The sequence below is a fragment of the Akebia trifoliata genome, chromosome 4 (assembly GCF_017979445.1).
Source record: "Akebia trifoliata isolate Shusen 1 chromosome 4, ASM1797944v1, whole genome shotgun sequence".
Lineage (NCBI taxonomy): Eukaryota > Viridiplantae > Streptophyta > Magnoliopsida > Ranunculales > Lardizabalaceae > Akebia > Akebia trifoliata.
Window position 1 is genome coordinate 299,964 of NC_141378.1, and position 13,034 is coordinate 312,997.

Here is a 13,034-nt window from a genome sequence, read left to right on the forward strand (position 1 = left end):
TTGAGTTGGTTGGGATTGATCCTCCATCATCTCTTCCACTTTTCTTGAGTTGGCTTGATCTCCAATAATAAATTTGACTTTTTGCTACTTCAAGCTTTGGACTTCGATACTCCCCAATTACATTGAATATTAATAAATACAAAGAAATACATAATCTAATCATGGACACACTTACAATTCACTAGGGATGATCGATAATCATTTCGGTTAAGGTTGCTAAATTTTTATGGAGCCAATCTTAACAACCTATATCTTTTAATACAATGGTTTGTTGTTCAGTTTAATAGCTGCCAGGATATCCTAAATTCAGATCATTAATACCGCTGTAGTGGGTTCCTCATTCTTCAAAAACAGATATCAGAAAGCATGGAAATGTGTAAGCTTTAGCTAGTAAATGCCTCTCCTTTGAATTGTAACAGATAACATCATTTTTCCCTTTTCAAGATATGCATGGTTGAATAAACAACGATACTGATTGGTCCTGCTCTTCAGTGTGAACGTTCAGACTAAGTTTTTATAACCATATTAAGTTTCAACCGAAGCAGAAAGCTCTACGCCTTCGAATATTAAAACATGGTGTTCAAAGGAATTGATCGAAGGTTCTTCAACAGGTCTTAAAATGCTAGCTTTGGTAGCTGTGGAATCTTCAGTGCAAACGAGAAAAAAAAATAACTGTTTCACAGGTCCTCTCTTGTGTCTTCAGCTTTCATCTAAGATCTCTGCACGTGAAATCTCAATGCATTGCAATAGCCAACCTCATCAGAGTTAGGTGAACAAAAGAATTTGCAAATATGATTAGAATAGCTCAACCACATCTAGATCCAATGTCTCGTTCTGTTCACCACCAAAGACTGCAATATCTAGACCAAAACATTTTAAGACAATAATTTTTTTTGAATCATACCCATATACATCATGTCAGTGGAAAAAAATGCACTGCACCTTCCATGTTCCAACTTGTGAAAATGTTTGCTCACTGATCACCAAATTCTATGCCTCTCTCTCACATAATGCCATCTTATAAGACAATTAATGTAACTGAATCAGACTGTTTTTGGGCAGTGGTTTATCAAATAAGTAACCAAGCAATTTGTGGGGACAGATCCACCTGGATGAGTTTGATGTGCAAACATATCCCCTGAACTTAGGAAGATAGATACAAACTATCCGCACTCATCCCTGTTTGTTGCATATTTTAGATTCATAATATCTCTTTTGATTTGCAGGATATCATACAGTAAACACATCATTCATCAAAAGCTAGGAATTCTAATCAAAAGAGAATTATCAAGCCAAACTGATATATTATATATAAATGAGTCAACAGATCCCACTTTATTGAATTTAACAGTCGGTTGCTTCTCCCTACAGCCAATTCATATATTATTTGTTTTGGATATAATTCCAGAAATTTCAAAGAAAAGTACCCATTATTTGAAACAATGATGAAGTTTTTACTCGCCAGACACTAGCAAGAGCAACACACACATGCACGCGTGTGCGCCATGTATGGACTGATTTTCTCCAATCCCATACAGGGAAACCGAAAAACTCAGCAGAAATGATACAGGAATTCTAATTCATCTTCAGAATATCATAAAATAATGAAGGCCTCTTCCTGGATTCTAGACAGAGTTCCTGAAATAAAAAAGGCATTCTCTTTTAAAAGTGCACTTCACAGACATAGTTAAATGACCAATAAACACAAAAAAGGTGGAAAGTATGTTGTTCCCTACAAAACAACCCTTCCCCGTTTACTATTTGAGTCAAGATAAGAACTAATACCTCCACAACAGATGCCAAACGCAAAACTGAAGCCTCACCCCATGGACGTCCTATCAGTTGCAAACCAATTGGAAGACCTTGTTTATCGTGACCGACCTATAAATGGAACTTGTTAGAAAAAAGAAGAGAGCACTGCAGAGAAATTGATGATCCTTGTAAAAGAACCAAGAGACATAATAGTTTAAAAAATAAAAGGGTCATAAACTACTCAATGAACCATTGCTTAAGTCATGGATTTTTCTCAGAACACATACAATTAAGCATTTGTCCAAATGTTGTAATGTAACCATAAAATTTATTTAGTTGTTTCAGACAAAGCAAGATATGAGGAAGAGAATACCATCAATAAGGGTAACTTATCTAGTTAGGAAAGAACACAAAGTCATGTTTGTTTAAAAAATCTTTCGTAGTGGAAATTTATAGAAGGCATGCGCCTCAAGGTGAACCACCTGCCTTGTGCCTCACGTCATAAAACTCAACTGGGGTTTATAACGGTTAAGCCTCAACCAACTGGGAGCAAAACCGCAAGGCTCAGGACGTGAAAAAAAGTCGAATCATAAGCCTCAATTGCATACTATAATAGCCCAAAATCAAATTTTATTTTTTAAGCTGTCACCAAGATACCCATCCCAATAATTTTTAAATACAAAAAAATAAAATAGTTCAAATTCACAACATTGACCAAAATTTTAACTTGGCTTTTGAGATAAGCACCTGTGGAATTCCTTTTATGGCTTATTTATAAACATATACTTCAAAACAAAACAAAAATCCTCTTTATGTGTGTTATATCTTCCTATTTTTGCTTGGTATTTGTTTAAAAATAGGTGACTAGGTAGTTGGACAAGAAAAGGGAAGGGGGGGGGGGGAGGAAATAGGAAAGAATACCCATTGAAGCACAGGATATTAGAATTTTAGATCTCTTTTTTTCCTCTCGTCTATAAATTCTGGTTATATGCAACTATGGATTGTCATTGATTGGTTGTAGGAAGCTAGGGTCCATGGGTAATGGTTATTGGTTTGTTGCTAGTTGCTTCTCTGTCGATTGACTTGTTTCATAATTTCTTTTCTTTTTTTTCTTTCAGATAATTGTAAAATTTCACTTACAATAAACATAAGAGGCTTGACTATTTACTTGTTATTTTAATTTGGTCTATGAATAAAAGACTTGATTTATAATTCTTATTACTTTTTTTTTTCTAGATGTTGAGAATACATTGGTGACTAGATATATAAGGTGTTTGGCTTGAAATTGTCAACTATTAAGGTAAATCATAGAGAAGAGATAGCAGGCATATTTTATAATTTTATTTTATTTCTATAATTGATCATTTTTTTAAAATATATATTATTATAATGGAATTTTGACCACCGTTTGTATAACCAATCATCAACAAATGTTGCTTCCCTAAGCTACTTCTTTTCTTTGAACTGGAAGCATAGGAGTTTCGTCTGGGCACTCCACCAGAAGTGTCAAACGTGGAATTATGGACAATCCAGAAAATGATCCTAAGGTTATTTATTCCCGTTTGGGCAAACTTATGTAACAAGGTCATTCCATTTTCTTATAATTTTCCATGGCTAACACCCCATCATACATGTCAGAGTATCAGACACATGCTAACACATTTTCTTCAAAAAACAATCTTAGCTCACCCAAATATTTTGTTTTCAACTATTATCTATGTATTTTTTTTGTATGATTTTCAATGTATATAAGCCTATTTAAAAACACACTTGATATGACTTAACGTGAACTAATTTTTTTTAAAAACATATATGCTTATCACAAGGAATAAACTATATGACATGACAGTGTATCATGTTTATGAGCTCAGTCAGCCTAACACTTTGTATCAGTGTTGAACACTGATACATGTGTCTTAGGAGACGGTGCGTTTGGATGCAGTCTCTTTTGTGCTTCAAAATTCACACCCAACACTGATACATGTGTCTTAGGAGACGGTGCGTTTGGATGCAGCCTCTTTTGTGCTTCAAAATTCACACCCACCCACAAAAGGACCCTAAGAGAGCAATTTTTTTTTCACAAAAGGTTCCCACGAGCATTTTTTCAATTTTCCCTGCAGGCAGGGGGGGGGGGGAGGAGAATGTTTGTCCTCGTCCCTCCCATGATTTGTGGAACTTCAAATCCTGCCTGTGTCCTAATCATGCTGGAAATCCTTCCATTTTAGGCATGATTTGTTGAATCAATATGAAATTCATTATATGGATTTTAGTTTGAAAGTATCAGCAGAAGAGTGACGACGGTCCTAGCAACATTCAAATGCACAATAATTTGACAACACCCATAGACAAAATATTAAAAACGTGAGATGTAAGAGGGATCCATTTTGACTCCATTAATATGGTTTCTGAAAAGTGTGAGGGATTTTTTTTTTCACCAACCTTAACATGAAAGGATTTTCCATTTGGTTGTATATCACTAGTCTAGAGGGGAAAAAAAGAAGAACATACATGGTACTTCAAAGAACAAATTCCAGCACAAAGATACATTTTACTCACAGGGACAGAAATGGCGGGGAGTCCAAGAAGATTTGCTGCTACCATAAATTGCATGAGATAAGCTGAAATCAAATGATTCAAACGTAAAGAATAAGATATAAGAGGAATATGTAGTATTGACAACTTTCACTAGTATTAATTAAACAAGTAAGAAACTACTCCATAAATAGCATAAAGAAAGATCCAAGGTCATGGATAATTAAACCAACTTCCACGTATCAAATGACAGATCAAATCATGTAGGATCAGATGCACTACAAAGATTTTACCAGAAAGGTTGAGAAGGACTGTATTTTCAAAAGGCGTGCATCAAGTAGTTATACAATTATATTTGAATACTTTGGTTGCAGAATCTAGTATAAGGTGCCAACTTGCTTCTAACCACTAACTTGCTTGCTTAGTGGTTGCAGAATCTAGTAAATTTGAAAGAGGAAGATATAAGGATCTTATGCATATAATAACTGATGTTACTGCACCAAGCAAAAAAATAAACTTATTTAGAAAATCATTACTAATGTACTATATTCTATTATAGCGATTAAATAGAAGTTAACCCTAGCCCAAAAAGGCACTCGGAGCAACAAGTGCTTAAAAGAGATTGTCATCAATTGCCTAGTTTACAAGTTACTACTTACGAGTGTAGTTCCTCGATACTGAAAATGAGAGTAAATCCTGAACAGCAGGTGATGAAAATTACATTGGCAAAATATGATCAATCAGATTGAGATATGCAATAAAATGCATTTGGAACTAATATCTAAAATTCACAAATAACACTGCAAAAAAAAAAAAAAAAAAAGCAGCATTTTTGAATAGCCAAAATTGTGGTAACACCTAAATATGTATCCAGGATGGCCAAAAACAATAGTTGCTGGAATTGTAATAATGCCATCTTTAAGTTTTCCCCTGTTCTGCAGAATTCCAGGGATGTGTACGAATATGAAATGCATTTGGATGACAAGAAAGGTTTGGAAGTTTGGCACTTAAACAGTGGAAGTTTCAAGTAAATTGTGTACATGGAATAGTGATCTATAAGGAAAAATGCAGATCAACCGCTAAGTAAATGGTAACAACGGATTGATCAGTCACTGCCTTACTTGTAAGTGAAATTAATGCTTCACCCAGATACATAGAGCAAAACCATCATAATGGTTTGTGGAAGTGTCAGTGTAACATTAAAAAAATTCAAGATACAAGCAGGCATGTATCTCTATCGCAAGAAGGACTAAGTACTAAATAAGAAGCAATGATGTTGGTTGAAAACCCATACTCATATGCATGGATTTTATTAGCCATAGATAGAAGCAACAACATCCTCTTGTAAAGAGATTCAGAACCACCAAGGACAACTCAATTCAAGGCTTAAGCTTAAGACTACAAATCGTCTGACCTGAAACCTGTAAATTTGTCTCCCCGCAGTTGAGAGAACTAGGAGGTATTACAGGTGCTGTCATACTGCCAAGCAAGAAGAAAAAAAGAAGTCATCTTACCTTCATAAATGTTCCAAGACAACATTTGTTCAACAAAATAGTATTCACTATAAAAATAAGATTGTTTTAGTATATCAAATAGTTGCATGGTGTAGTAATCAAAGTTCTAAGCGCTGCAGAAAGAAAGACACAATTGCAAACTTAATTATGCCTTTTTCAGAAGGGAGAAGTCTCAAAATTGGCTGCCCAACTACTGAGAAAACGCAATTTGAAATGCAGCCAAGAACATCAATTTTGTTACATGAAGAAATCATTGTCCACAACTGTGTACATACTATAAGTGAAGCCACATACCCGGTCGTAGGGGTTACTATGATATCGACCTTCTCGAAGATCTCCATATGGTAATGCATAATCCTTCTCCTGTACCAAATCAGCACAAGTCATCAAATGCTTCATCTCTGAACATGGATTCAGAAGCTTCAACTAAAAGCATGATCTCTAAATCTATTTACAAGCCACTTAAATATGACATAAGAACAAAATAATGATCCAAATTTATATTTGGGTTTTGCCTCACCTAAGACATTGGGCTGCAACATAGTCAGATGCAGAGAATGACTTAAATAGTGCTAAATTTGTGCGAGTATCATGTGTTAAATGAGCACCTCTTCTACAATAGAAAATAAGAAAGAAAAGCATATCAATATAAAGCAAGATTGTAACCCTAAAATTAATAGCATCATTTTAGCTTCACAAAATCATAAAGTAAAGGCTCTCATTAGTTACAGGATGCACAGTTCCTAACCACAGTTGGAGTCTAAGAATCAAGGAAACTTACCCTTCCTTACAATATGGGTTCAGTGTACACATTGATTCAGAACCAATCGAAACAATATGAGCAGTGCGCATCTCGTGCATCTCTGGTATAACGATCTCTATTATCTTGAACCAAAACAAATACATACATACAATCTCAATATATAATTTTCAATCCAGAAATTGCAACACTTCCTAATTATTTTAAGCCAGAAATGAAAGTTTCCTTTAGGTGGAAATAAGCATAACTTTCCAAACAACAATGAGGCACGTGTTACGCAAAACAGACTTACTTCACACCCATGAGTTTTTGAAAGCATATAAAGAACATTCTCACACTTATCAGAGATATCAGTTGAGTACACATCATTAAACCACTGCACGAGAAGAACCATGTAATCAATATATTATATTTGATATATATATATATATATGGGAAGCGTTCAGAGACCCTAAAGAGAGCCAAACATTGTGTGGTTAGAAGTTTCAGAATGAGCTGATTTTTGGTGAGGATGATCTCCTCATCATAGAGATCATCCTCACCAAAAATCAGCCCGATCCGAAACTCCTAACCCATACATTGAACAAATGTTTGGCTCCCTTCAGGGCCTCCAAATGCTACCCTATATATATATATATGGATAAATATACATTTCAGTTTAGATTAGTAAAGGAACTCCTTGATCTATACCTCTGTATATTTTCCCAGTCGCAGTGATCTCAAAGCATTTGAACTGTCATATGAAGATAAACGTGGCAAACAAGGAGGGGACTACAAAAGACAGTTGCCAACTATTTCAAACATAGATTTTGAGATATATATTTTAAATGATAAAAAGATATTGAGCATAATTGCAAGTATAGATACCTTGTTAGAGGTAAAAGAACTTGGAATAGATATGAGGAATATATGAATGAAACATAACCAGAACAAAGACATAAATTCAGAAAAGAGAGACAATGGTGCACTAAAATCTTGAACTTGATCATTTTCCTTGTAGAGAAACAATAAAAGTGGTGATTTTTTTTTTTTGATAAGTGTAAAAATTTTATTAAAAGAAAGAAAAGGAGGCCCCCGTACAAGGGAAAGAGAAGAAAATAAAAAACAACAAACAATTAAAAGAGGTGTGATCACAACTAGGTGCTGGAAATGTTAACATAGGGTTCCAAGCAACTTATACAAATCCAAGGCCAAGGTAAGAGTTTCATTTTTTTAAAGGTGAAATGAGGCCAAACTGGTTTGATCAATGCTGGTCAAACCACCTCAATACTAAAGATAGATTCAATGCAAAAGAAGAGGAAACAAAAATCAGCTCTATATTCTTCTATGTTTATAACATCATCCAGGTATCTGGGAGACAGGGAATCCGTGGATCATACATTAATCCATTGTTCTTTCTCTCAAGGTATTGGGCCTCTTTTCTATCCTTGTTTTAGATGAATTGGGTTTTTCCTAAAACTTTCTTCTTGTTAGTAGAAGGGTGAGCTTACAATATCTTCTCTCGTAAAAAGACACCTATGGGCCATTCTTCCTTCGGCCATTGCTTGGGGCCTTTGGAAAGAGAGAAACAACAGTGTGTTCCAGTGTACTTATCAAAAAAAAAAAAAAAACATCATCCAGTATGTTTCTTGGAAGAGATAAAGCAATTCCTACACAGAGACATTTTTAGTAATTTAGAAAAATATGGATGCTAAAAGCGTGGCTGTGACTCATGGAGTCTTGGCATTCTGATTCCTTTTCAAAAGGGTTTAGGTTATTAGAATTTTAAACTAAATAGGTTTCTTTAGAGAGCTAAAATAAGGGTACTTTTTGTCTTATAATAAACCAAGGTTTAGAAAAAACCATAGGAGGTTGTTTTAGAATTAAACTCTACAGTTTTGGATTCTGGGACAATTAGCATGGAGAGCAGTTGCTTTTGTAGGTTCCAAAAAGTAGATATTAGAGTAGATATCAATAAGTTTTGTGGATTTTGTGTCTATTTACTGTTCTTCATCTTCTAGGGTAGAAAATTAGTGGTTTCTGCTTCTTTTGTTACATTTTGCTGGAAGTAGCTGCCACATTATAGCTTTTTATGAGTTCGAGGTAAAACATTATAAAAAAATGCTTGTGCCTGCTCTTCAATCCAACGAGTTGCATCAAAAGTTAACCAACATATTTCAGGAAAAAAGGAAATTGAGCTTGAAGTTCTAGGTCAAGCTGCCTGGTTTTTGTATTAGAAAAAAGGGACCGTGAAATGCATTGTTTCTACATGTTGATATGCAAGACCCAGGCAGTAAGAGATTTGCTATAGCGTGGAAAAAGAATTATCTGCATTGTTTAGAGAAAATAGTAAGGTTTAAAGATTACTGGCTTCAAACTGATTCTATCTGCAGGAGAGGAGCCCAATATTGCCGCATATCTGAACATTCCATCATTGATATCAGAATTCAAGGAGATAGTAGTGACACAGTATGCTACTCTTACTGGGCAACAATATTATCATGAAGTATAACACAAAAAATAGGGCACCAATGAATGCCTAAGTTCCAATGTTTTCTATCTTCAAAAAGTTCAATGAATGTAAACTCCTGAAAGAAACTACAGACACTTGAGAACATTTAACAATGAATTAGTGAACTTGAAGCCACAAGAAAGTTCAAATCGATATGTGGCAATTCATTGTGTCCTTGGAAAGAGTTAACAGTCCGTGCTCATGTGATGATCTCTGATAGTAACATCCATTTAGGACATGAAACCAGTGCTAGAGTACTAGCAAGGATAAGATAGCAACCAAACACCATTTTTTTATGAGTAAGCTGGACTTGAACCCATGACCTCAAAGTTGCTTTGCAACATGTCAAATCAACTGAGCTATGGGTCTAAGCCCCAAAAGGGATTTTTCTTGGCCATGCATGCAATGGTGAGGAAATCTCCTTGCCAGGCCATGAAAAAGCCGGCCCAATGATGACCAGAACATGAACTCAACAACAACAGTGATCGCTCAAACTGAAGCAATAGAAATAAAGTTACAATGAGACATATATCATTATTGAGACGTACGGTGATATGTACTACTGCTTACGAACTGGATCACTGCATTGTCAGAAACTTCAAATATAAAAAATATGCATAGAATACATATCGTGATTTATGTGTGACTCTTACAGTCACAACCAATTATATTCCACCACTTATCACCCACGAGTTAATGGATGATAAAATATGTAAAATTAAATTGACATACGTGACTTAATAATGCTAAATGGCAAAAAAGGAATTAATGATGGAAGAATAAACATTAAATGAACATTGACCGTTCTCCTAAAATATTAATTAATTCATGTCTCACTGACTACTCAAATAAAATCCCATATTGATCCATAGGAAAAGAAGATAGTGGGTACATAAGCAACTCAGTTCAAAGTCAAGAAAAAAAAAAAAAAAAAAGACACATTAACAAGCAAGAAGCATACACTAGCATGACATCCTCAACTGACGCTGCAATTGGTCCAATAATTTCCACAGTCCCAGAATCACATATTGACCTGCACAAAACTCATGAAGAGTGCAAACTTAAATTGCTGATACCAGAAAAAGTGCTACTATGATTTTGAACTTATCTTCTACAAGTAAATGGTTTAGAAAATAAAATGTATATATTAAACCAAAAAGAAATGTGGTACAAAGATATATGCTAATAGCTACAATTTTCTCCCTTTTCTCATGATAAAACTGTATGGTAGCATCCAAAGTCATAGGAAGAAAATAGAAGATCTTAACCTCTAATTAGTAGCCTTACCCTTTCATGTCGGTCCGCCCATATGTCGTTTTAAAGCCCACTACCCCACAAAGTGAAGAAGGAATTCGAATTGAGCCTGTATATTTCATAAAACATGCTTTACAAATTAGGAGAATATCTTAACAATTGATTGTTATGCACAAATCTTACAGGTACAACCTCCACCATCTGTTCCTAGTGCAGCAGAACATAGTCCAGATGCTACAAGTGCAGCTGGGCCTGAGGAGGACCCACCCGTATATCTTTCAAGTGCATGTGGGTTTCGTGTTGTTCTGTAACAAAACAGGGCTTTGTGAAAGTTAGGTAATATTATAATAAGATGTCAAGAAACAGAAGTTTCAGGTGAGAAAAGAAATGAAAATTAGAGATGTTAAGAAATGATCTAGCTATGCAGCAATGCAAGACGCACACACAAAGTATTAGCTTCTTGCCTATTATCCGTGTATTCTCCTACTTGTTTTAATAGCATCCCATCAATTTGTGAAACAAAATGTCGACAAGTAGCAGAACCAGCTAACTTCACCAACCCAAAAAAGAAAAACACGAGTAACTAAAACCACTAAACTAAAAGATCCATATCCTCCCTTACCCATAATTTGGATTATTTCCTGTTGTTCCAAGGCCCAATTCATGCATATTTGCCTTTCCTATCAAAATCACACCACAGCTTCGCAATCTTGAAACAGAAACTGCATCTCCTTTGACTGAGCGGACCTTGTGAATCCATGTCGTCGCACCTAATATTATAGCATACTGAGCTACTTATGCTGATATGTAGAGAAACTTCTTGACAAAATTATAATTTTCATAGAAGCTCACCCTTGCTTGGATAGGGATAACAGTCTATATCATCCTTGATCGCCACGAAAATTCCATCCAAGATGGATAATGGGTTTCCTGCACAACCTCTATCTGTTATCCAACAGTTCGGATCCTACTAAATGATGGGAGTGCAGGTCAATCATATTCAACATAAGCCTACCATCATTGACAAGTTAGATCATATACAAAGATGTGAATTTATAAATCAGCAGTACCTTCCCTAAACCTTTGACTGGAAGCTGAAGCTTGCTTCCTCACTTCCTCGGCACTAAAACAGACCAAAAACGGCATTGGAGGCTTTTTATTGTTGAACTCCTCCACACCCAAGATTATGTGCTCTGCAACCTAGATATTGGAAGTGAATTGTGTCCCTTATAATTTAACTAATAAAGAAATATAAACCCTGGAAATTCCTACCAACTTACCATTGATGGAGTTACCAGGCTAGATCGATAAGCATGCGCAAAGTCACGGATCTTCCAGTACAAAAACGGAGAAGAGTCACCACTCCAACGACAAGCAGGATCATAGGGTGGTAGACACTTCAAGGCTGATTCAACTCGGACAACAGGTGCACTGTCTTCTTCCATGACAAGAACACCAGGTTCCGGCTCTAAAATTCACAAGGAACATTATATATATAAGCATCAATTCAGTGATCTCGACAACCATTCTCTTATGAGTAACAAGTTCCGTACAACGGAACCGGGACTTTTTAGGATAAGGATCTGATGACGATGTTCTAAGTGTGGAAGGAATTTAATGTGTAGGTCTAAATCCCAATATTTAAAATGAAAAAAAAAAAAAAAAAACCTTGAGGTGGGAACTCAGGTTGAAACATGGGTGATTCTGGAATCACAGTGTTCTGCAGCACCTGCCAATTACAAACTAATATCATATCTAAGCTCACTACCATTGCAACAATCTAAAATGAGGACTGACAGAAACATCCATATTATCGTCATGAAGTCGAAACAGCCGATGGTCTCATCAGGAATTACATCACACAGACCTCAAAAACCATCAAATGGTCTAGACCTGAGGACAATGATACCATCATTTTTCATCAAAAATTTAACTAACTACAACGACAAAAACAAAAACAAAAAGCATTTTGCACAAAACCAAACCTCCGTCAATTTATTCTGTTTCCTCATGAAAGTGATGAGCAAAGATCCTAACAGTGGGAGTTCAAGCAACCACGTGAAGAACTTCAAGAAGAACCCCGTCAAGTGAGGAGCTACAAACCACAACCCAATACTCACTCTATAAGCATCGATTTTTTTCCTTTTCAATCATCTTTTTTACTAAATCATACAGAACTAACCTTGAATTACTTCGCGCTCATACTTCACAGCCTTCAAGTCGACCTCCTCCATTGGCACCATAACTCGTCTCTTCCCCATTTTTAAAAATAACTTCCTGCACAAAAGCATCAGAAACACTTAACATCATAACAACGAGAACTGAAATTGCAGAAATTAGAATTCATTCAACAATGAATTGGTAATCTTTCTCGGATTTCTTTACAGAAACTAACGATTTGAGAACCAAAAGAAAGTCAAAATCGGAACTTCAGCTGTGTAAAACACTATGATCAATGAAAGAATGATACCGAACAATCGGAATTTGCTCCGGGGACGTGGTCCAAGTTCTAACTTCCAAGTAGTGTTTGTGACTTCGAGAGAGAGTTTATCGGTGATGAGAGCAATGTAAAACCTCTGTTTGGATTTGGTAGTTTGGTGCGGGTAGTTGGCTTGTTGTGGAAAAATCTTTCTTCCGTCTTCTAGCAAACTCGCATCTATACGGCCGCACTTGCGTTGACGTTGCGAGGAGAGGGATGGGGGTGGATATCCTATACTTCAGAGACTTGGGT

At 35.7% G+C, this 13,034-nt stretch overlaps 1 protein-coding gene across 2 annotated transcripts; it reads right to left on the bottom strand.

Annotated features, from left to right (window-relative positions):
• Positions 1–1,284: 1,284 nt before the first annotated feature.
• Positions 1,285–13,034, bottom strand: FAAH (fatty acid amide hydrolase). 2 transcript variants are annotated; one of them, XM_086438012.1, is made up of 21 exons: positions 12,774–13,032; positions 12,486–12,580; positions 12,289–12,398; positions 11,972–12,032; positions 11,584–11,771; positions 11,374–11,503; positions 11,156–11,233; positions 10,926–11,073; positions 10,496–10,608; positions 10,337–10,412; positions 10,011–10,082; positions 8,905–8,956; positions 7,249–7,329; positions 6,851–6,934; positions 6,580–6,683; positions 6,319–6,411; positions 6,093–6,161; positions 5,699–5,763; positions 4,309–4,370; positions 1,786–1,881; positions 1,285–1,638 (listed from the first exon to the last, which is right to left on the bottom strand). In XM_086438012.1, the coding sequence occupies exons 2-21, from the start codon at positions 12,562–12,564 to the stop codon at positions 1,576–1,578; spliced, it is 1,824 nt and encodes a 607-aa protein (XP_086294138.1). In that variant the 5' UTR covers positions 12,565–12,580; positions 12,774–13,032; the 3' UTR covers positions 1,285–1,575. The 2 variants fall into 2 exon arrangements, with proteins under 2 accessions (XP_086294138.1, XP_086294139.1); XM_086438013.1 differs by lacking the exon at positions 6,319–6,411 and having other exon boundaries at positions 12,774–13,034.

Bases quoted from the DNA above. Each gene is read 5' to 3' on its own strand.
- FAAH (XM_086438012.1), bottom strand. From the start codon at position 12,564: ATGGGGAAGAGACGAGTTATGGTGCCAATGGAGGAGGTCGACTTGAAG. The intron at 6,162-6,318 runs GTGAGGCAAAAC...GATTTGGTACAG, and splicing joins GTTGCAGCCCAATGTCTTAG to GAGAAGGATTATGCATTACC. The intron at 5,764-6,092 runs GTATGTGGCTTC...CTTGCTTGGCAG, and splicing joins ATAGTAACCCCTACGACCGG to TATGACAGCACCTGTAATAC.